Source organism: Sporothrix schenckii (genome assembly GCF_000961545.1).
Source record: "Sporothrix schenckii 1099-18 chromosome Unknown Cont42, whole genome shotgun sequence".
In the NCBI taxonomy this organism is placed as follows: Eukaryota; Fungi; Ascomycota; class Sordariomycetes; order Ophiostomatales; family Ophiostomataceae; genus Sporothrix; species Sporothrix schenckii.
The window spans coordinates 830,885-853,673 of NW_015971143.1; the positions used below are offsets into that span (position 1 = coordinate 830,885).

General features: G+C 63.2%; 3 protein-coding genes across 3 annotated transcripts; 2 read left to right on the forward strand and 1 right to left on the reverse strand.

The window, feature by feature from the left end:
* Positions 1-41: 41 nt before the first annotated feature.
* Positions 42-16,226, forward strand: SPSK_01355 (midasin; the record flags this gene model as incomplete). Its single annotated transcript, XM_016728270.1, has 1 exon — positions 42-16,226. The coding sequence occupies one exon, from the start codon at positions 42-44 to the stop codon at positions 16,224-16,226; it is 16,185 nt and encodes a 5,394-aa protein (XP_016589795.1).
* Positions 16,227-16,498: 272 nt separating this feature from the next.
* Positions 16,499-20,072, reverse strand: SPSK_01398 (Exocyst complex component Sec5; the record flags this gene model as incomplete). Its single annotated transcript, XM_016728313.1, has 2 exons — positions 16,499-17,305; positions 17,382-20,072. The coding sequence occupies 2 exons, from the start codon at positions 20,070-20,072 to the stop codon at positions 16,499-16,501; spliced, it is 3,498 nt and encodes a 1,165-aa protein (XP_016589796.1).
* Positions 20,073-20,968: 896 nt separating this feature from the next.
* Positions 20,969-22,417, forward strand: SPSK_01714 (isocitrate dehydrogenase (NAD+); the record flags this gene model as incomplete). The annotated part of the gene is made up of 3 exons (XM_016728621.1): positions 20,969-21,055; positions 21,132-21,194; positions 21,416-22,417. 3 exons carry the CDS (start codon positions 20,969-20,971, stop codon positions 22,415-22,417), a joined length of 1,152 nt encoding a protein of 383 aa, XP_016589797.1.
* Between the last annotated feature and the right edge of the window lie 372 nt (positions 22,418-22,789).

Consider the following 22,789-nt stretch of genomic DNA (forward strand, 5'->3'; position numbering starts at 1 on the left):
ACCACCACACACACTCTGAAACCGATTCGTTTTGGCTAGCCATGGGTGTGTACGACGTATCGCCACAGAGGCACTCTCTGCTGGCCGACGCGACCACACTGGCCCTGCTGCCTCCTGCGCTGTTGCGTGCCCTCCAGAGCCAACCGCCGTCTGCATCCTCAACGGCGACCACTTCGACATCGTCCACGCCAACGCCGCAACCACAAGCCGCGGCCAGCTTTCTGGACGCTGTAGCCCAAGCGGCACTGCTGCCGCGTCTGACCGGGCCCCTCTTTGCCCATTTCGAACCCCTCTTTGCCGACATCTGCGCACGGTGGCTGCTTCACTCCCGCCGAGGCGTTCAGGACGACGCTGTCCTCGCTGCTTTTGCCAGAATCCTCCCACTGGCACCCTACCTGTCGGTCCTTCTGGACAAGTACCTAGACGAAACAGCCGTGGCTGCGAAGCCAAGTTCCTCGACGACCGTACCTCTCCTGCATACCCTGTCCACTCTCTACGACGCCGCTCCGAACGAAAAAAGCACCTCTTTTTCCCCGTCCCCTTCCGCCTCACAGTCTACGTCACACTCTACCTCGGCCACCGCCCCGCCGCCAGACTCCGACCTTGTCCGCATTCTCCTCCTCCTGTGGCGTCTGGTGAACCTCGACGCTTCGGCCTACGCCCAGCTCGTGCCCGCGGGCCTCCAGTCGCTCTTCCACCATACCTCTCCGCCCGTCCGCTTTCTCTCCATTCGCATCTTCTGCCTCGTGCACGCCGCGGCCGACTTTAAACTGGAGAGTGTCCTCCGACAATGCATACTTGAGGGGGACTCCTTGGTGGCTGATTTCGACGGCGTCCAGGCCGACTATACCTTCCTCACGCTTTATGAACATACCCGGTGCAAAGAACTGCATGACCGGGTCCTTGCCATTCAGTCTCCCCCCAGTCAGACAAAAGAGGAGGATGCTGTGGACAACGAGGCAGAGGGTTTGCCTCTAGTCCTATCTCTCACACCCCTCGTCAGTGCATGGGGTCGCAGCGTCATCCCACGTCCTGCTGCAGACACGGCGCTGGACGGCACGACCGCCTCGACCCAGCACTCGCCACTTGTCAAGACGTCGAACACGCTCCGCAACCTCGAATCTCTAGCACAGTGCTTGCAACATCCCCAGCCAATCTTGCTGCGTGGCCTACCGGGCTCTGGAAAGACGTCTGTGGTCCGCGAGGCTGCACGCGAGCTCGGCATGGAGGCCGGCCTCGTCACCCTGCACCTCAACGAGCAGACCGATGCCAAGACACTCATTGGTCTCTACTCGGCCGGCACAAAGCCGGGCTCGTTCCAGTGGCGTCCGGGAATCTTGACCGTTGCGGTGCAGGAGGGCCGCTGGGTGCTGATTGAGGACCTTGACCGCGCACCCAACGAGGTCATGAGCACCATCCTCCCGCTGATCGAGCGTCGCGAGCTGCTCATCCCCAGCCGCCGCGAGACGATCAAGGCCGCTCGCAACTTCCGCATTTTTGCTACGGTCCGTACCACCCTAGGCCTCAACGGCCAGGAGACGACGCGCTCCTTGCTTGGTGAGCGGCTTTGGCGGCAGCTCGCGGTGCAGCCGCTGCCGCCAACGGAGCTGCGGCAAGTTGTCTACGACAGCTTCCCATATCTGCAAGCCCTTGCAGCCGACATCCTTGCCGTCTTTGACCAGCTGACGGCCCTGTCATCCAAGAAGAACAGCTCACTCTCGCCGGCCGCCATTGAGCGGCCCATGACCCTGCGTGACCTCATGAAGTGGTGCCGGCGACTACACCATGTTCTTTTCCGTTCCGGCTCGGGACAGTCGGCTGCCTCAAGGACAGTGACGGAGACGGACATGATTGGCATCTTCCTTGATGCTGTGGACTGTTTTGCTGGAAGTGTCAAGGACGGCCGCGTGCGCAAGTACCTTGGCCAGACCATTGCGCAGGCGCTGCGCATTCCGCCCGACGTGGCCGAGCACGCGCTTGTGTCCCACGAACCCCCGTTCAAAGACGGCGAGAAGCAGCTCTCTGTGGGCCGTGTCACGCTCAAGAAGCCAAGACGGGTCGGCGGTGCCAACGGCCCTCTCAAGCCCAAGGGACGGCCATTTGCCACAACAGCACATGCACGCCGCCTGCTCGAGCAGATTGCCGTCGCCGTCGACCTCAAGGAGCCGCTTCTGCTTGTCGGCGAGACGGGCATCGGCAAGACCACTGTGGTCCAGCAGCTGGCCGAGTCCATGGGCCACAAGCTGGTCGTCGTCAACCTGTCGCAACAGAGCGAGGTCGGCGACCTGCTCGGTGGTTTCAAACCCGTCAATGCCCGCAGCTTGGCGATGCCCCTCAAGGAGGAGTTTGAGGACCTCTTTGCGGCCACGGGCATCTCCACGGAGAAGAACGAGAAATACCTGAAGCGCATCAGCTCCAGCATCGCCCGTGGGCGCTGGGCCGATGTCTGTCGGCTTTGGCAGCAAGCACCCAAGATGTTTGACAAGATCCTGGAACAGCTGACGGAGCGTCAGAACGCAGCTCGTGCCGAGGCCGCTGCAGCAGCAGCAGCCACAGCAGCCACAGCTGGTGCAGCGTCAGAGGGCGCTGCCGACGCCCAGCCAACCAAGCGCAGAAAGACGGAGTCGTCCAAGCTCAAGGCCCTGCAAGATTTAAAGCCGCGATGGGCTCTGTTTTCTGAAAAGCTAGAGCAGTTTGACATCCAGGTCGCCAGCGGCCAAGGCGCTTTTGCGTTTGCCTTTGTCGAGGGTAAGATCGTCCAGGCTGTGCGGAACGGCGACTGGCTGCTCCTGGACGAAATCAACCTGGCCTCGCCCGACACGCTCGAGAGCATTGCCGATCTGCTCTCGTCTGGTCCCGGACATACTCCCTCTATTCTGCTGTCGGAGACCGGCGAGATTGACAAGATCGAGGCCCACCCCGAGTTCCGCGTCTTCGGCGCCATGAACCCAGCCACCGATGTCGGCAAGAGGGACCTGCCCATTGGTCTGCGGTCACGCTTCACCGAGCTCTACGTGGCCAGCCCAGACCGGGAGATCCAAGACCTGGTGCCGATTATCAAGACCTACCTCAAGGGTAACGCCAAGGTCAGCGACCGCATTGTCGAGCGCGTTGCCCGCCTCTACCTTTCCATCAAGGGCCTGGCCGAGGAAAAGAAGCTCGTGGATGGTGCCAACGAAGTACCGCACTACAGTTTGCGCACGCTCACCCGCGTTCTCCGCTATGTCGACGATGTGGCACCTTTTTACGGTCTCGAGCGTGCTCTTTTCGAGGGGTTCTGCATGGGCTTCCTCACATTACTGAGCCAAACATCGGAAAACATGGTCATGCCGCTGATCTTGGACCACCTGTTTGGCGACGCTACCAGCAAGCAGCGCCGCCAGGCCATACTGGCCCAGGCTCCGCGGACACCCAGCGATGGTCGGCCCTACGTGCGTTTCCTGAACAAGGACAAGGACCGCCAGTACTGGCTTATGCAGGGCGCGGAGCCTGTCGTTGAGCGCGACGACTACATCCGCACTGCCTACGTCGAGCGCAACCTGCTGAATCTCGTCCGCGCCACGTCGACGCGCCGCTTTCCCATCCTCATCCAGGGCCCTACGTCCGCGGGCAAGACCAGCATGATCGAGTACCTGGCGCAATTCAGCGGCAACAAATTTGTCCGTATCAACAACCACGAGCACACCGACCTGCAAGAGTACCTCGGCACATATGTGTCTGGCGCCGACGGCAAGCTGCGCTTCCAGGAGGGTGTTCTGGTCCAGGCGATGCGTCAGGGCCATTGGATTGTTCTTGACGAGCTGAACCTGGCGCCAACCGACGTGCTCGAAGCGCTCAACCGTCTCTTGGACGACAACCGCGAGCTGCTGATCCCCGAGACGCAGGAGATTGTGCGTCCCCACGAGAGCTTCATGCTCTTTGCGACGCAGAACCCACCGGGCCTCTACGGCGGTCGCAAAGTCCTCTCGCGGGCTTTCCGCAACCGTTTCCTCGAGCTCCACTTTGACGACATCCCCGAGAACGAGCTGGGCTACATCTTGCAAATGCGCTGCCGCAACACGGCGCCGTCCGACTGCGAGCGCATCGTCTCCGTCTACAAAGAGCTGTCGCGCCTGCGCCAGACGAGCCGTGTCTTTGAGCAGAAGAACAGCTTCGCCACGTTGCGCGACCTGTTCCGCTGGGCTCTGCGCGAGGCCGACAACCGCGACCAGATCGCCTGCCACGGGTTTATGTTGCTGGCAGAGCGTGTGCGTGACGAGGAGGAGCGCATGTCGGTGAAGAGCGTCATCGAGACCATTTTCAAGACCAAGATCGACCTCGACGCCATCTACGGCCCCGGCGCCAGCGCCGATCTGCGCCGGTTCGAGGCCGAACAAAATGCATCGCAGCAGGTCGTCTGGACCAAGGCCATGCGGCGCCTCTTCGTGCTGGTCACACAGGCCCTGAAGAACCGCGAGCCGATCCTGCTGGTCGGCGAGACGGGCTGCGGCAAGACGACAGTCTGCCAGATGGTGGCCGAGGCCGCGGGCCGTGAGCTGCACATTGTCAACGCCCACCAGAACACGGAAACGGGTGACCTGATTGGCTCGCAGCGCCCCGTGCGCAACCGCGGCGCCATCACCGAGTCCCTGCGTCGCGACCTGGTCGAGGCGCTGGCCCTTTTGCCTGCAAGCGACGAGAGCCAGGCCGTCGCCAGCGACGACACGGCACACACACTGCTGGACAAGTACAGACTGCACAGCCCGGAAGAGAGAGAAAGCCTACTGCCCCGGGAGCTGATTGAGCGCATCGCCCGCGACGATGCGCGGAGCAAGGCGCTGTTTGAGTGGTCGGACGGCAGCCTTGTCCACGCGATGAAGACGGGCAGCTTCTTCCTCCTCGACGAAATCTCGCTGGCCGACGACTCGGTGCTTGAGCGTCTGAACTCGGTCCTGGAGCCGCAGCGCACCTTGTTGCTGGCGGAAAAGGGCGTGGGCGAGGGCGACGACGACCCGACAGTGCAGGCCCAGGAGACTTTCCAGTTTCTCGCGACCATGAACCCCGGCGGTGACTTTGGCAAGAAGGAACTGTCCCCGGCTCTGCGCAACCGGTTCACCGAGATCTGGGTCCCGCCGCTGACCGACAGCGAGGACGTCGAGGCCATCGTCTCCGCCACGCTGGACGAGAACGTGCGCCGCCTTGCCAAGCCCATTGTGGCCTTCTCGTACTGGTTCGGCCGCACATTCCGCGCCTCGTCTGCCACGCCCTTTTCGATCCGAGACATTCTCGTCTGGGCGCAGTTTGTCAACAAGTGCAGCCAGACGTCGACGCCCGAATCTGCCCTGATCCACGGTGCGGCAACCGTCTTTATCGACACGCTCGGCGCTAACCCGTCCGCCATGGTGTCGGCCGACCCTGCTGTGGCCGGCGAGCAGCGCGAGCTTTGTCTGCACAAGCTGGGCCAGCTGCTGCAGCTCAAGGGCAACGCCGTGGCGTCCATCTACCAGTCAGAGCCCGTGCTGCGTGCCACCGAGGACACGCTGTGGGCCGGCGACTTTAGCATCGAGCGGTCGGCCGCCGGTGCGCTGGATGCCAGCTTCGAGTTCGAGGCACCCACGACCAAGATGAACGTCATGCGTGTCGTCCGCGCGCTGCAGATGAACCACAAACCGGTCCTGCTCGAAGGCAACCCCGGCGTCGGCAAGACGACCCTCATCAGCGCCCTGGCGCGTGCCTGCGGCCAGCCACTGACGCGCATCAACCTGTCGGACCAGACGGACCTGATGGACCTCTTTGGTACGGATGTGCCGGTCGAGGGCGCCGAGGCGGGCAACTTTGCCTGGCGCGACGCTCCGTTTTTGCAGGCCATGCAAAAGGGCGAGTGGGTGTTGCTCGACGAGATGAACCTGGCGTCGCAGACGGTCCTCGAGGGCCTCAACGCCTGCCTCGACCACCGCGGCGAGGTGTACATTGCCGAGCTCGACCAGACGTTCAAGCGCCACAAGGACTTCCACCTGTTTGCCGCGCAGAACCCGCACCACCAGGGCGGCGGCCGCAAGGGCCTGCCCAGCTCGTTTGTCAACCGGTTCATCGTCGTCTACGCTGACGTCTTCACCGAGGCCGACCAGCTGCGCATCGCCTACAAGCGATACCCGACCATCCCCGCCGACACGGTCCGCAGCATCACCAACTTTGTGGCCGCGCTGGAGCGTGAGGTCGTTGCGAACCGCTCGTTTGGCCTGCAGGGCGCGCCGTGGGAGTTCAACTTGCGCGACACGCTGCGCTGGCTGGCGCTGGCGGCCGCGCCCCATGCATCGGCCGTCCAGGACTACTTTGACATTACGGTGCGCCAGCGCTTCCGGACCGCGCGCGACCGCCAAGAGGTCGCGCGCCTCTTTGCGGCTGCCTTTGGTCGCCCCCACGAGCCGCACAGCCTGTACCACGCCGTGGGGGCCAGTACGGCACAGGTGGGCTTTGCGCTCCTCGGCCGCAACCCCGTCTCGCTGCCAACGCCCGACTTTCCCGGCCTCAACGCTGCGCCGCGCCTGCCCGAGCTCGAGTCGTTGTTGGTGTGCGTGCAGAACAATCTCCCGTGTATCCTTGTGGGCCCATCCGGCACGGGCAAGTCGGCGCTGCTGCAACACGTGGCGGCTCTGGCGGGCAAGCCCCTGGTCGTGTTCCCCCTGAGCGCCGACGTGGATGCCATGGACCTTGTGGGCGGCTTTGAGCAGGCTGACCCTGTCCGCGAGGTTCTCGCAAGCGTGTCTGAGCTGAAAGACAGCCTCGAGCTCTTCTTGTTGGAGCACGCCTCGGACACGCCGACCGACAACAGGACGGCACCGGCGTCGACGGCTGCCGCTGAGCTGGTGCGTACCATCCGTCGTCGGCCTCGCAACAACCAGGGTGGTGGTGGAGCCAGTGGAGCTACTGGCGCTGCTACCGGTGAGGCCGAGTATTTCGCTGGCATTGCGCAGTGCATTGCTCGCCTTGCGCCCCTGATCGATGCCCAGTCACCGCTCGCCGCCGTCCTGTCCAAGACGCACGACCTCCTCCAGCAGCCACTCACGCTCGAGAACCCTCGCTTCGAGTGGCTCGACAGCATCATCGTCCAGGCGGCCCAGGCCGGCCACTGGCTCGTGCTCGACAACGCCAACCTCTGCAACGCGTCCGTCCTGGACCGTCTCAACTCGCTGCTTGAGCGGCCGCAGGGATTCCTGAGCATCAACGAACACAGCGGCCCAGACGGCGCACCGCGAATCGTCGAGCTGCACCCGGATTTCCGCGTCTTCCTGACCGTGGATCCGCGGTACGGCGAGCTCTCGCGCGCCATGCGCAACCGGTCCATTGAGATTTTCATGGACTACGACACCGACAACGAGCAGGTCTCGGCGCTCCGCGTGGATCCGTACAAGCACCACATTACGCCCGTGGAGGCGCGCATGCACCGCTATCTCCAGGTGACTGGCCATCTTGTGTCCGCCAACACCAACGCCGAGGCTGCGCTCCCGCTGTGGCTCGACAACCTATCATTGGGCGACTCGATGCTTCTCGAGCGCTTCCTCCGCGCCGCCGAAGCCGGCACGCTCGTCAAGTTCGCCGGTGGTGATGAGACGCAGACGCAGGCTGTGTTGTCCCGTCTGCGCGCCCTGCTGGCCTTTGTCAAGTCTGCCGATGCCCAGCCCATCCGCGAAGCCATCCTGAGCCAGTACAACCGGTTTGCCGAATCCCGCTTTGGAGAGGAGGATGCTAGCTCGACGCAGGCAGCACAGCTCGGCCGTCTGCTGGTCCACGAACAGCCCCTGCATCCCTTCCATAATGCGCCTCTCGCCCGCGCTCTCCGTCATGCTTCGCCCGAGTCGGCTGCTGGTGCCTGGTGGCAGGCTGTCAGCTACGAGCGCTACGCCGACGTCTACTACGCCCACGAGGACCTGCAGATGCAGTCCCAGCGTGCGTCCATGTACCTGTCCAAGATCTCTCTCCTGACGCGCCTGCAGCGCTCGTCGCTCGTAGAGCAGGTGGCCCTCATCAAGCGCGACTCGACGGCCCACGCCTACAAGTTCCTGGACGGAGTGGCCCGGCAGGTCCTCCAGTTCTGCCTGGCCTTGGCTGGCCCGTCGGCAGGAACTGACAAGGGGGCCGGCTTGGCCGACCGCTATCTGCTCAACATCGTGTGGCACTTTTGGTGGCGCACGCATGCGCTGGCATCGCAGTCGAGCTTCGACGAGGCCCAGTTCCAGGCTCATCTGGGCTACGGTCGCCGCCTCCTGGACGACGGCAAGAAGTCGCTGCTGGACGTGGCAGCCTCTTCGTCCACGCCCCTTCTCCCTGCGTTTGTGTCTGCTGTCATCCAGCGCCTTGAGGACGACTTTGCGGCCGGCTTCAAGCTCACCACCGGTCTGAGTATGGACGTGCTCTGGCCCGTGCTCCGGCCGCTGCCCATCCCCAACATTGCCTCCTACAAGCAAATCACCAGCATGGAGCGCCTGGCCGCCCGCTTTGACAACCTCAAGTGGCGCGTGTCGTCCGCCACGGCTGCCGACCTCGGCAAGGTCATCACCTCGTTGGCCGACGCGTACCGTCTTCTGCGCGTGGACGGCGCTGACTCTGCCATTCTCGTCCAGGCTCTCGCGGATGAGATTGGCCGGCTTGAGGCTATGGTGGGCGACGACCGCCAGCAGCCTGGCGCGCTGCCGCTGTTTACTGACATCTTTGAAGCCGTGCGCCAGCTGCATGTGCTGTACGGAGCCGCCGGAACGAGCCAGGACGACCAGCTCAGCACCCTCGTCCTGTCCGGCCTGTCGACCGCCTCCCAGCTGCGTCTGCGGAGCTCCGTCGGCGCCGCCAACGTGCTGCAAACCGTCGACCACCTGCTCAGCCAGGACTCGTCCATCCGCCCGTGGAGCGGCACGCTGTCGAGCCAGCTGCTACGCAAATGCGACGTCATCACGTCGTCGTCGACCCTTGCTTCCCTCCGCTCGCTGGAGACCGAGCTGCCGTTTGTCAGCAAGATGGTCGCACAGTCGTCCGCGTCCATCGTTGCGGATCCGGTGGCGAAGCTGACCCTGGGGCTCTGGGACCTGCTCGTTGCTGTTATTGCACCGCACGACGCGACGCTGCAAGCCAACATCGAGTCACTCTTTGAAACGGCCGTCAACCACCCCCGGATTGCCGACGTGGCCATTTCTCAGAACGGCCTCGTCGTCACCGTCGCCCAGGACGATGGAACCAGCCGCGCGCTCCTGGCTCAGAGTGTGATCTGGCCCGGTCTCGACAAGAGCTTTGAGGCGTCGTGGCCTGAGCACTTGGGCCGCCATCTCGCGACGGTCCTCAGCCAGCACTTTATGCCCGCAATCGTGGCCCTCGCCGCGTCCAAAGAGCACGCAACGGGCCCCCTGCACCAACCTTTCGCGGCCATTGCCTGGGTGCAGTATGCTCTGGGCTGCATCAAGCTGTACGCGCCTGACAAAGTCTTTGATCCGTACCTCAAGTGGCAGGCCGAGCAGGAGTTTGATGCGTCCCTGCGTGCGTCGCTGGACCACAAGGCCGTGTCACTGCGCCAGTTTGACCGCTCTTTTATGAACCAGGAGGCCACCGCCGCGACGAACTTGCGCCTGAAGCTGGTGGAAGAGGACATTGTTGTGCTCGACGCCACGATCGAGGCAGCGAACAGGAAGCGCAATCACCAGCAACCCACGACCAACATCTACCGCCCGCCCAGCACGGGCCACGCCAGCGAGCTGTCTCGCCTGCAAAAGGACGTCTTTAACCCTGTTCTGGACATCACCGTCAAGGACAACCTCGGTGCCGCGCACTACCGCCTTGTGTCGTCGCTTCTCGCCGTGAAAACCTCGACCGCATCCACAGAGGCGCGCCAAGAGCTCCAGCTTGTTCAGGGCAACGTTACGCGCCTGATCGAGCGTCTTCTGGTCAGCTTCACCGCATACCAGGACCTGGCCGTGCCCCTAGCCAACCTCTTGCGCTGTCTGCAGCTTGGTCTCTCTCTCAGTGAGAGTGCGCCTCCCCCCTTGGATGTCCGCTCTGATGGCAAAGACACGCGCACACCCGCAGCCCAGTGGCTCACCGTGGCGCCGTTCCTGAACGGCCGCCTGGCTCACGTCGAGGACATCCCGCACGCCATCTCCAAGAGCTGGGAGTTTTTGCAGTTTGGCAGTGTCTGTGCTGCTGTCGACGGATCTGTAGACGGATCCAACGCCAAAGAGATCAATGCCTCAGCGTTCTCGACCGAGGGACGCCGCCGCATTTTCGAGACGTTCCACCACTTCTTTGATGAGTGGAAGAAGAAGCTGGCGGCGGACCAGAAGGCGGAGCAGGACAAGAACAACCTGTACCGGTTCCGCGGCAGCCTGGAAGACGAGGAAGAGCAAGACGCGGCCGAGTTTACCGAGCTGTTCCCGACATACTACGACGAGGACAACAAGGACCGCGACCAGCAGGGCACCCCTGCGGCCAACAACGCCGCCGCCGCCACATCCAAGTCAACGTGGGACTTGTCAGCCGACATCGCCCAGATCCACAACGAGATTCTGCAGCCGTCGCGTCCCGCCACCGACGTGATTCTTGATTTCTGCAAGTCGACCGCCCGCGCCATGGCGAAGGAGAACGTCGACGAGGAGCAGCTCGTGGCCATCTCGCCGTTGATGGATGGCCAGATCCTCCCGGCGACAATGCTGGTGCTGGACGACAAGCTGCGCGAGCTGCAAAACGCAAGTGTCACGGTCACGGTGCCCCAGAAATCCAAGAACCCCAAGAATGCCAAGAACCCGTCGCAGTACAACTTTTACGCCGACACGAACCTGCCCGAGGCGCGTAAGCTGGTTTCACTGGTGCACGACATCCAGATCAAGTTCCGCACCCTGCAGCGCAACGACGAGATCGGCCACCTGCAGCCCATTGCAGACGTGCTCGACGGGTGTGACAAGGTCCTGGAGCTTGGCTTTAACGAGCCGCTGGCCAAGGTGATTCCCCGCGTCGAGAAGCTGCACGAGTTCTTGTACGAGTGGCAGTTCCGTGGATACGCACCCCGCGTCTACCTCACGCCGACGCTCTACGACCGCACGACCGCCACGCTCGTGAGCTGGCGCAAGCTGGAGCTGTCGACGTGGAGCCGCCTCTTTGACACCGAGGTCGATACGTGCCGGCAGGATGCCGGCACCTGGTGGTTTATTGCCTACGAAGCGGCTGTCGCTGGGCCCATGGCCATCCTCCTCGAGTCGGGCAAGGACGTCCGCGACCCCAACAGCACCGTTCTCGCCTACCACGCCGAGCAGCTTCTCAAGGAGCTGTCGTCGTACCTCGCCGGGTCCATTGCTGGCCAATACGGGGCCCGCCTCGACCTGCTGCGCCAGATTGCCGCCCATCTACGCCTCCTCCTGCTCGACTACCCTGCCCTCACTGTCGTTTCCAACGCAGTGGAGAGCCTCATTGGCTACTATGCACGCTTCGAGAGCCAGGCCATCGAGGCCGTCAAGAAGGGACGCGAGGGCCTGCAGAAGAAGATGAACGATGTGCTTCTTCTGGCCAGCTGGCGCGATACCAACATCGAGGCGCTCCGCGAGAGTGCCCGCAAGTCGCACCAGAAGCTCTTCCGTCTCGTGCGCAAGTTCCGTGCCGTCCTGGGTCAGCCAATGGGGCCTGTGATCCTGCAGGGTCTCCCGGACATCGAGTCGGAAGCTGTCGTGCAGGGCAGTGGTGTTTTGGCGCTCTACTCGTACGAGCGCGCCATTGCGATGGAACAGCCGCTGGCGGCGGCCAAGATGTGTGCACAGCTTATCCCGAGCTGGGGCCAGGACCCGCACACGCGCCGCCTGTCCAGCATCGACCGCATCGTCGGCATTATGGCCAAGGCGAGCACGCTGCCCGAAGCTGCCCTGGACGCGTCTGACATTGTCGCGGCGTTTTTGACCGACCTTGTGTCATCGGCATCCGAACTGCGCAAAGAGACGCCGGGTTTGCTGACGGACGAGAACAAGGCGGCCGTCAAGCAGCTCAAGACCCGCAAGACCCGCCTGTTTGACGAGACGGTCAAGGCCGTCCGCCAGATGGGCTTCAGCAGCAACCTCGGCACGAGCCGCCTGGCGGCCCAGGCGTCGCTCGAGATGATCTTCTCAGGCCACAATGCCACGCGACTCCCCGACGAATTCGACCTCCCCGGCCTCGAGTACGGCTTCCACAAGTTCGTGGGCCTCGCGCCCCAGTTCCGCAATGCGCTCTACGACCACAACAGCGACCTCCAGCGGGTTGTCGCCCGCCGCAGTGTGGGCTACCTGGAGGGCATACTCTTTGTCTCGCTGCAGCAGCGCGAGCTGCTTGCCAAGTCAGCCCAGGGACTGGTGGCTTTCGACGACCAGATCGCCTACGTTCAGGGTCTCAGCAGCTGCTTCGACGCCGAGGTCGCCGTAAGCCTCGATAGCGTGTCCGGCGACCACACACGTGTTCTCCGGTGGTTGGTCTCCATTCTGCAAGTGGCTGTCCATCTCATGAGCATCCACGCTCGTCTGGCTTCGGTCGACGTCAAGTCCGTGCAGTCCACGTTGGAGGGATGGACGACGAAGCTGTCCAAGCAGCTCGCTCTCCTGGATGCGGCGCCTGCGCTCCCCTCGGGCTTCGTCTCGCCCAAGACTCTCGCCATCCGCAGCGAGGTCGCGGCCGACGTCACTCGTTTTGCCGCCGAGCTGGACCAGCAAATCGACCAACGTCCCGAGCTCGCCTACATCCTCCGCCAAATCAAGCTCTGGCTCAGCACGCGTGGTCAGGATGACTCTCAGGCCGTCCCTCTGGGCGACCAGCCAGAGACGGCTCTGGCTGCCTTCACCGACGAAGCGCTCAACCTATCCAAGATAGTGCTTGATGCTGTGCAAAAGTTCAACAAGTCCGTCTCGGACCTACCCACGTCCACAGAGGAGACGGCGTGGCTTGTCAACTACAGCGCCAAGCTGTCGTTGGCCGTCAAGTCTCTGCATGTTGACACTGTGTCGAGCAGCGTGGAGCGGTGCATCGAGCTTCTCCGCTCGGTCTGTAGCTCATCGATTTCGCAAGCACCGGCCGCGCTCCTCCGCGTCCTGCTGCCGCTTCTGCAACAATACGCCTCCACCTACCGCCACACGCTGCTCCAGCTGGCCACCGTGCACCGCTCCACGTGCCAGCTGGGTCACCGCCTCAGCCGTGCCTTTGTCGAGATTGCCTCCCAGGGCTTTTGCACACCCCCCGAGAAGACGTCCGACGAAAAGGCCAACGACACGAGCGGCAAGCTCGAGGACGGCACGGGTCTTGGTGATGGTGAGGGTGCCGAGGACATCAGCAAGGACATTGAGCCGGACGAGGACCTGTCGGAGCTGGCGCAGACGGCCAACAAGGAGAAGAACGACAAGGACAAGGACGAGGGCATCGACGACGAAAAGGACGCGGTTGACATGGGGGACGACGAAATAGAGGGCGAGCTCGGCAGCGTGGCTGGTGACGACGAAGACGAGGACGACAAGGATGGCGACGGCAAGGACGCCGACGAGGAGGAAGACGACATGGACGAAGAAGCCGGGGATGTGGACGACCTGGACCCGACGGCCGTCGACGAGAAGATGTGGGACGGCGAGGACGACGCCAAGGACACAGACAAAGAGCAGCAGGGCAATGAGGCGGCCGGCCAGAAGAACGAGGAAGACGACCTGGCCGCGGCCACGGACGAAAACGCCAAGAGCAAACCTGCTGAGGAGCAAGCGACGGCGGCCGACGAGGCCAAGCCCGAGGATGAGAAGGAAGCGGACGGCGAAGACGGCGACGACAAGAAGGAGGACGGCGATGGCGATGGCGACGAGGACGATGACGACGATGACGACGCCATTGGTGAAGACGATGAAGAGGCCGGGCCACAGCAAGAACTCAACCGGCAAGACCAGAATGTGGACCAAAACGATGTCTTGGATCTGCCGGATGACATGCAGCTCGAGGACGAGGACGGCAAAAACGACGATGGTGACGATGACTTTGACAACCTGGACGACCTTGACGAGAAGGTCGAAGAGGGTGCCGAAGAGGAAACAGAGGAGCCGCGTGGCAAGGAGGACGAGGCGGACGCCGGTCCCAAGGAGGACGTGAATGAGGAGGAAGTGGAAGAGACGATGGAGGGTCCTGAGGAGCTGGAAGACAACAAGGATGAGGTGAATGAGGACGAGGATGAGGCCGAGAAGGTGGACGGCGAGGCCGCCAAGGAAGAAGGCCAAGACGAGATGGAGGTAGACGAGGAGGATGACGAGGAAGAGGGCGCGCCTGAGCCGCTGAAGAACGCCAAGCCCGAAGAGAAGGAAAAGGCGGCACAGACCGACGTGCAGAGCGGTGTCGGCCAGGAGCAGGACAACACGACCTGCGCTGAAGAGCAGGACGACCAAGACGACGCGTCGGCGCCGAACAAGAACAACAGCGCCAAGCGCGAGCAAGGCGACAAGGGCCAACAGGACGCAGATGACCAGGAAATGGCGTCGGGCGGTGACGGCACGGTCTCGAACCGCGAGCGCGATCAAAACGATGAGGACCCCACGCAGCAGGAGGACCCGTCCGCGGCCAACGCCGACCAGGACGAGCGGCAGCCGTTCAAGAAGCTGGGCGACGTTCTCGAACAGTGGCACAAGACGCGGCAGGAGATCAAGCAGGCCGAAGAGACCGTCGAGCAGGAGACCAAGAACGAGAACGCCGAGAACCAGAGCACCGAAAAAGAGTTCCAGCACCTGCACGACGAGGACGCGGCGCCCACGACGCAAGCGATGGGTGCAGCGGAAGACGACGAGGCCAAGCCGTTTGACGACGCGATGGCGATTGAAGAGGACGAGCCGCAGCAGCCACAGCAGATCAAGAACGAGGAGGAGGACCAAGACGCGGCGGGCGAGGGCAAGCACGCGGGCAACGACGAGACCAACGAGGACGAGGACGAGCCAGACGTGAACGAAGATGACCAGATGAAGGACGACGACGACACCGAGGAGAACAGCGCCAAGAAGAACGAGCGCGACGACGGGCGGGCGGGTGCGTCGATGCAAAAGGGCGCCTACGACCGCAATGCGGACGAAGACGAAGACAAGATCAAACAAGAAGACGAGCAGGACGACGAGGACGAAGACGAGGACGAGCTCGTCACGAATCAGCTTTTGTCGACGCACCTCGACGACGACGTCTTTGACGACAACGACGCCTCGCTCATTTCCATGGACGACGCCATCCGGCAGTGGTCGGGCTTCCAGACCGCCACGCACCCGCTGTCGCTGGCCCTGGCGGCACAGCTGCGCCTGATCCTCACGCCGTCGCAGGCCACGCGACTCTCGGGCGGCTTCCGCACGGGCAAGCGGCTGAGCATCCGCAAAATCATCCCGTACATTGCGTCGGGCTACAAGCGCGACAAGATCTGGATGCGGCGCAGCGTGCCGACGAAGCGTGCGTACCAGATCCTGCTCTGCGTCGACGACAGCAAGAGCATGGGCGAGGGCCTAGCAGGCCTGTCGACGTCGTCCGAGGCGGGTGTCTCTGGATCGGCGGCCTCGCCCGGCCAGCTCGCGCTCAGCTCGCTCGTCATGGTCGGCCGCGCGCTGTCCATGCTCGAGGTCGGCCAGGTGGGCGTTCTGGGCTTTGGCGTGCGCGTGTTTACGGCGCACGCCCTGGACGCCGACCAGTCGTTTGCCGGCGCGTCGGGCGCGGGCGCAGGCGGTGCGGCCGCGCAGACGCTGCGGCGGTTCACGTTCCAGCAAGACCGCACGGACGTGGCGCTGCTGCTCCGCAGCACGATTGACCGTTTCAAGCACGCGCGCGAGATGAACGTGGCCTCGAGCAGCAGCGCCGACTTGTGGCAGCTCGCCATTATTCTGTCGGATGGCCTGACGCCCTCGGCGGCCCACGAGCGCATCCGGCTGTTGCTGCGGGAGGCGGCCGAGGCGCGGATCATGGTGGTGTTTGTGATTCTCGACGGCAGCAGCGGCAAGAATGACAAGAACAATAAGAGCAGCAAGAACAGCAAGAACGGAACGAATGGCCACAACGGAACGGCCGCCAACGGCTCAGACAGCGTGCTGGACCTCAAGGAGGCCAAGTTCGTCAAGGACCCGGCGACGGGCGCGAGCCGCATCGTCATTGAGCGCTACCTCGACACGTTCCCGTTCCCGTACTATCTGATTGTGCACCACCTGGACGACTTGCCGTCGGCACTGTCGGGCCTGCTGCGGACCTGGTTTGCGGAGGTGAACGAGTGAGAGAGCAACGAGCAGAAAGGAGACGAAAAAATACGAAAAGAACAAAGGAAAGCATATTCAAAATTATTGGTGTTGATAGGACTTCATTTTATGGCGTTTTGGTATTGGATATTCAAAAATAGATAGACGGCTGCGCAGCATTTTTTGATATAGTTTACTTAATACAGCGTTTGCATAGTTGACATTATTTTGGATACGATGGACCATAGTATGGCTTCGGAACACAAGTGGGTTCATGTATTATCTTTGCTTCAAACTAATGTCAAACTCTCTCATATAGGCACTCCCTGGCCAGGCCCGGCTTGTGGCGCTGGCGACGATGCGCCGTCTCGACTGCCCCCCCGTTCTCCTCGATCTCCTCGATCGCCGCCGCTCCGCTTCGGCTTGCGGAAACAGGCGAATTCGTTCTTGCTCGCCTCCCGCAGCCGCTTCAGCACGCTGCGCATCTCCGGCAGCTCGCCCTGCAGCCGGGCGCGGGCGTCGTCGTCGGTGCGTGCGTCCAGCTCCTGGTAGATCTGGCCCTGCAGCTCGCTGGCGCGCTCCGTCGTGTACTGGCTGAGCGCCTGCGCAATAAACTCGACGTCGAGCGTGGCCTGCATCAGCCCGGCCAGGTCGTACTGCGCGCCCGAGGGCGATGCGGCCGCACGCGGCTGCTGCTTGAAGGCCTCGAGCAGCTCGCGGGACAGCTGCTCGAGCAGGTGTGACAGGACCTGCTGGGTGAGCGAGGCGGCCGTGGTCGACACCTGGGAGTGCACGAGGACGAGCAGCAGCAGGGCCTCGTAGACATACGGGCGGACCTCGCGGGGCTTGGCGCTGGCGCTGGCGCGGGCGCTGGTGGCGGCCACGACCGGCGGCGCGTCGACGATGCCGGCGCGCACGATGCGGCGCAGCGACTCGACCGAGGGCCGCGTGTACGACAGAAACAGGCGCGTGTCGATCTGGCCGAGCACGTCGCGGATCGTCTTGGTCTCGTCGGTCAGCTTAACGGAGAAGGCGTTTTCAAACTGCGTGTTCAGGCGCGGCACGACCTCCACGCGCAGGCTCTGCAGATTGCTCAGCGTGAGCAGCATCCGGACGTTCTTCACAGCGGACGGGTTAGTGACACAAAAGACAAAATCAATCCACGAGGGAAAAAAAACCACACAAGGGACCTACCCGATCGCCCGCGTTAAAGGCGCCGTTGTCCATGATGGACGAGGCGCGGCTGTCGTGCAGCAGGCTCATGACGGCCGACGACATGGCCGTGGCCGACGGCGGCGCCACGTAGCCCACACCATCCGCATCGGTGGTCGTCCAGTCGTCGTCGGCCCTCTTTATGGGCCGCTCGGCGTTCTCGACCATGCCGCTCAGGGCCTTGTACAGCGTCGTGACGTACTGCGCCCGCACCATCTGCAGCAGTTTCGTCGGCGGCGGCAGCACAATGTCGCCCGCGCCCGGCTTGCTCATGGCCTCGGACACGTACAGGATCTTCTGCATGCCCGACAGGATGGCGCCCTCAAACGCAGCAAAGGCCGCCGGCATCTTGGTCACATCGCGGCGGTCGGCGGCGCGGTGCCAGTCCTCGACGTACTTGACGTTCTCCGCGTCCTTGTTCCATGCTGCGCACAGCGCCGCCACACAGCGCTCCCGCACAGCGCCGACCAGCGTCCTGAGCCGCTCGACCTCCGTGGCGTCCGCGCCACGGCCCGCCACCGACCCGATGCCCGCCATCTCGGACGCGCCCGCGCCGACAAGCGCCAGGTACTTGGAGAGGTAGTGCACGCCGCTGACGGAGTTGGACCAGGGCGGCCAAAAGGCAAACTTCTCCCAGGCCTCGCCGCGGCGGGGCGATGGCGGTGGCGGGTTCTTGGGGTCGAGGTTGAAGCGCGGGTCGCGCAAGGCGCTGGGCGACAGCGGGCCGCTTGCGCCGCCAAAGCCGCCGCCGCCGCCGCCGTTCAGCGGGGTGTTCGACATGGGTGTGCGCGGCGACAACGGGATGGGCGAGAAGAGCAGCGACACGTCCTCGGGCGGCGGACCGGCAAAGAACGAGAAGACGTGCTCGCGGATCAGATCGACGAGCTCGACGGCGCCCTTTTGCAGGTCGACGGCGCCCTGTTGCGACAGGCGGTGGTGCGTCTGGGCCTCGCCGCGGTAGCCTGAGGGCAGCGATTTTTGCGTCTTGCCGTCGACAAAGCCCTCGACGGTGTGCCAGAACTCGAGCACCTCGCCCAGGACGCCCTGGGCCGAGAGCAGAGAGACCAAAAAGTAGTGGATCTTGTCCCACAGCTCAATGACGTCGGGCGAGTCGAGCGAGCCGATCTTGCTCTCGATTGTCTGGCGGCCAATGGACCGCAGGTGCGCCGCAATCACATGCGGCGCTGGTTTGTCGGCCGCGGCGAGGCGGCGCCGCAGGACCTCGATCTCGACCTTGGTCCGGTCGCACACGGCCTGGATCTTGCCCTTGAGGTAGTCGTAGCGGCTCAGCAGCCACACCCAGATGGGGTTGTCTTCGACGCCGAGCTCGAGCAGCAGCCCGATCAGCTCCATGTGCTGGTCGCCCCGGCCGCCCGCGGCATCCGCGCCCGACCGGCCGCGCACCACGTTGTTGTGCATCGACGTCAGGCGGCGCCACACGTCGCGCTTGTACACCTGGATCTGGTCCTCGACGTCGTGCCACATGCGCGCAGCCAGCAGGATCTGGTACATTTGCGCATCGGTCGGCCGCGACTCGTCCAGGACAGCATCGTTGTCGTCGTTGTCGTCGTCCTTGCCGCCGGGGCCGCCGTTCTTGTCCCTGCTGCCTTTTGTTTTGGCCGCCTGCGCCGCCTGCGCCGCGGCCGCCGCACCCTTTTTCTGGAGCTCCTGGGCCAGGGCGCGCGCCTCGTCCGCAAAGCGGCGTGCGCGGTGGTATTCCTCGACCAGGCTCTCGTGGTCGTTCCGCTTGATGCTCTCTGTGATGGCGGCGCTGGCCTCGACGTACTCCTGGAACCGGCTCAGCTCGCCCGACAGCACGCGCAGCGTCTCCTCCTTTTCGCGCCCGCCCAGCGCGGGGCCCCACACGTCCTCGGCCTTGGCCGACACCTCGAGCAGCGGCACCTTGATGCCCAGCACGCCGTACTCGCTCTCCTTGACCAGCGCGTTGCGCTTGCGCGTGTCCGAGGGCGGCGTGGCGCCTGGGCTGCCCAGCCCGCCGGCACCCGCCACGCCGCCGCTGATGCTGCCGCGGAACCCGCCGCTGCGGCTCGAGTGGCGCGAGTGGGGACGGGCGCGCGGCGGCGGTGGCGGCGCCGGCTCGCCGCCGTGGTACTTCATCTCCTTGTAGACGTTGTCGATGGTGGCCTTGGCGCGCACGAACCGCTCAAAGTTGGACTCAACCAGCACCTTGAGCGACGCCGACTTTTGGTCAATCGACCGAGACAGCACGTCGATGCCGGCCACAAGGGACTCCGTGCTCGCGTCTCTGTGCACCTGCGACAGAAAAAAGGCCGGCGAAAAGGTCGTCGACGACAGCAGGAAGCGGTTGCGCAGTTTCGGGTCGTCCTGCACGTTGGCCATGCCGTTGCGCTTGAGCGCCAGAATCACGCTGTCCGTCGTGCCCAGCGGGTCCGGCTCGTCGCGCTGCACGCCCTTGTCGGCACCGGGCAGCGTGCTCTGGCGCTGTGTCGCTGCGCGCTCCAGCGCCTGGTAGCGCGACTTGCGGCGGTTCAGCTTGGCCTTGCGTTCCCGGTCCTTGGCCGAGACGGCCGCAGCAGCCATCGTCTCGCCGTCGGATCCATCGCTGTCGTTGTTCTTGTCCGCGGGCCACACGTCCGGGTACGCTGTCGAGATCTGGTAGAAGTCGAGGATGGATCGCTCGAGGTCCGTCATCTCGGCGGCGGCATCGGCGGGTGTGGGGACTGCTCAGATGCGGTGCAGACGGGTGCAATCGGTCGTGCACAGTCGTGGCATTCGAATGCTGCGCTGCGGTTGTGCTTCGCTTGTGCTTCTCGCCGTCAATATCGTCGTCGTCGTGATGCAATGCGATGTGGTTAACTGTCGTCGTCTCTTCGACACGGTTAGGGGACGTGGCTGGTCTCTAGTGCCCGCCATAGCCTAGTGCTGCTCCTGAGGCTTCGCCAGCGCCCGTTTCAGAAGGTGCCCCATGAATGACTAAGCACGGCTCTTATCGCTATCGATAGTGCGTCATTCTTTATCCGGCTTCCGAAGGCTGTCGCGACTCGTGCGACGGAGTTACGACTACGCCTCTGCTCCTGCTGTTTTAATGCCTCTGTCCCCCACTTGGGCCAATCAGCCCGCCACTTGTGGGTCCACCTCGCTGCCCTTTGGCCCGTATTTGGCCGCTAGAACCACATGTCAATTTATCACTCAATTGGCAGCTACAGCGACTTTGCGCAGGTATTCCGCTCTACTGGGAAGGAAAGGCGCTCACTATCTCCAGCCAAACCAATCCCTTCCATTTTACCGCGCAAAGCTTTTTTTTGGCTATTTTTTTCTGGTTTTCTTTGTTTTGGCCACCAGCTCCAAAAATCGTCCTCGGTGCATTCTGTGCTTCGATTTGTTCCTTTTCGCTCTTCTTTTCCTCCTCACTCTTCTCGACAATCGTTTCTTTGCGCCTCTCCCGTCCTTTCGTCTCTCCTTCGCCGACTACCCCTCCAGCCCGAAGAGCCGGCTTTGTCTCGCATCGCGGCGAAATATCCCTCGACCAGCGCTCCCACCGTATTCCCTCTCTTGCGCCTCGCAACCTCCTCCCACACACAGACACCATGCTGGCCCTTCGTGCTGCTGCTGGCCCGGCCAGACGCCAGTGCATCCGCGCTGCTCCCCGCGCGGCGGTCTCGATCTCTATGCAGGTTCGTTGAGCTCGAGGGAGAAGAAACACAGATTGTCGACCGGATTTCCGGAAGCCCATTCGTTAACACGACGTAGGCCAGATTCTACTCGGACAAGAAGAAGCCTGTTGCCCAGTTCACCGGTGTCAAGGGCTCCGATGTAAGCTTCCAGTCCCTCTATGCCCTTTGCTTTGTGTTTCCGTGTGCCGTGCAGCAGGACAGCGCCACGTCCGGAACCTGACCGGGCCACGGACGTCTCGGCAGGTGGATCGCAGACTGCACGTCACAGGGAACACAGAGCCGTGTTGGCCTTGCGCACGAGCTACGACGCGAGCGCAACGTCCAATTGCTTGACGAACCATCCCCCGCTAACGCATCCAGGGCCTCTACCCCGTCAGCCTGATCGAGGGTGACGGCATCGGCCCCGAGATCTCGGACGCCGTCAAGTCCATCTTCAAGGCGGCAAAGGCGCCCATCTCGTGGGAGCCCATCGACGTCACGCCCATCCTCAAGGACGGCAAGACGGCCATCCCCGACGCCGCCATTGATAGCATCCGCAAGAACAAGGTCGCGCTCAAGGGCCCCCTGGCCACACCCATCGGCAAGGGCCACGTCTCGCTCAACCTGACGCTGCGGAGAACCTTCAACCTGTTTGCCAACCTGCGGCCGTGCCGCTCCGTCGCCGGCTTCAAGACGCCCTACGACGGTGTCGACACCGTCCTGATCCGCGAGAACACCGAGGGCGAGTACTCGGGCATCGAGCACGTGGTGGTCGACGGTGTCGTGCAGAGCATCAAGCTGATCACGCGCGAGGCCAGCGAGCGCGTGCTGCGCTTTGCCTTCCAGCAGGCGCAGGAGATTGGCCGCAACAAGGTGCGCGTCGTGCACAAGGCCACCATCATGAAGATGAGCGACGGCCTGTTCCTGCGCGTCGCCCGCGACGTCGCCAAGGAGTTCCCCGGCATCGAGTTTGACGACGAGCTGCTCGACAACACCTGCCTCAAGATGGTCACGGACCCGCTGCCCTACAACGACAAGGTGCTCGTGATGCCCAACCTGTACGGCGACATTCTGTCCGACATGTGCGCGGGCCTGATTGGCGGCCTGGGCCTGACGCCCTCGGGCAACATTGGCGACGAGTGCTCCATCTTCGAGGCCGTGCACGGCTCGGCGCCCGACATTGCCGGCAAGGCGCTGGCCAACCCGACGGCGCTGCTGCTGTCGTCGATGATGATGCTGCGGCACATGGGCCTCAGCGAGTACGCCACCCGCATCGAGAAGGCCGCGTTCGACACGCTGGCCGAGGGCAAGGCTCTGACCGGCGACCTGGGCGGCAAGGCCAAGACGCACGAGTTTGCGGCCGCCATCATCGAGAAGCTGTAAGGCGTTCATTCACAATGGGGGTATGGGGAGACTATGAGATGGTAGGTGGCGCCCGGCACCCTCTCTCGAGACGAGTGCGGTAGGTGGGATGGATGGTCGACGCACGATTCCATCGTCCACCGTGCTTTTCTGCATGTCATTAACGACCGTCAAGGATGTCACTTTTTTCATTATTTTGGTTTCCTGTTTTATACAAATGTTTTTTTTGTTGTCCTGTTTCGTTCCTTTTCGAGTCTCGTCGTTTCATTTTGTACATTTGCATCGCCCGTACATTTAGATTTGATTCACACCGATGAGCCATTGCATGCAGGACCTCCAACGGTGGTCCGTTCAGTTCAGCCTCATTGCCCTTGCCGAGTGACCGCAAGCATC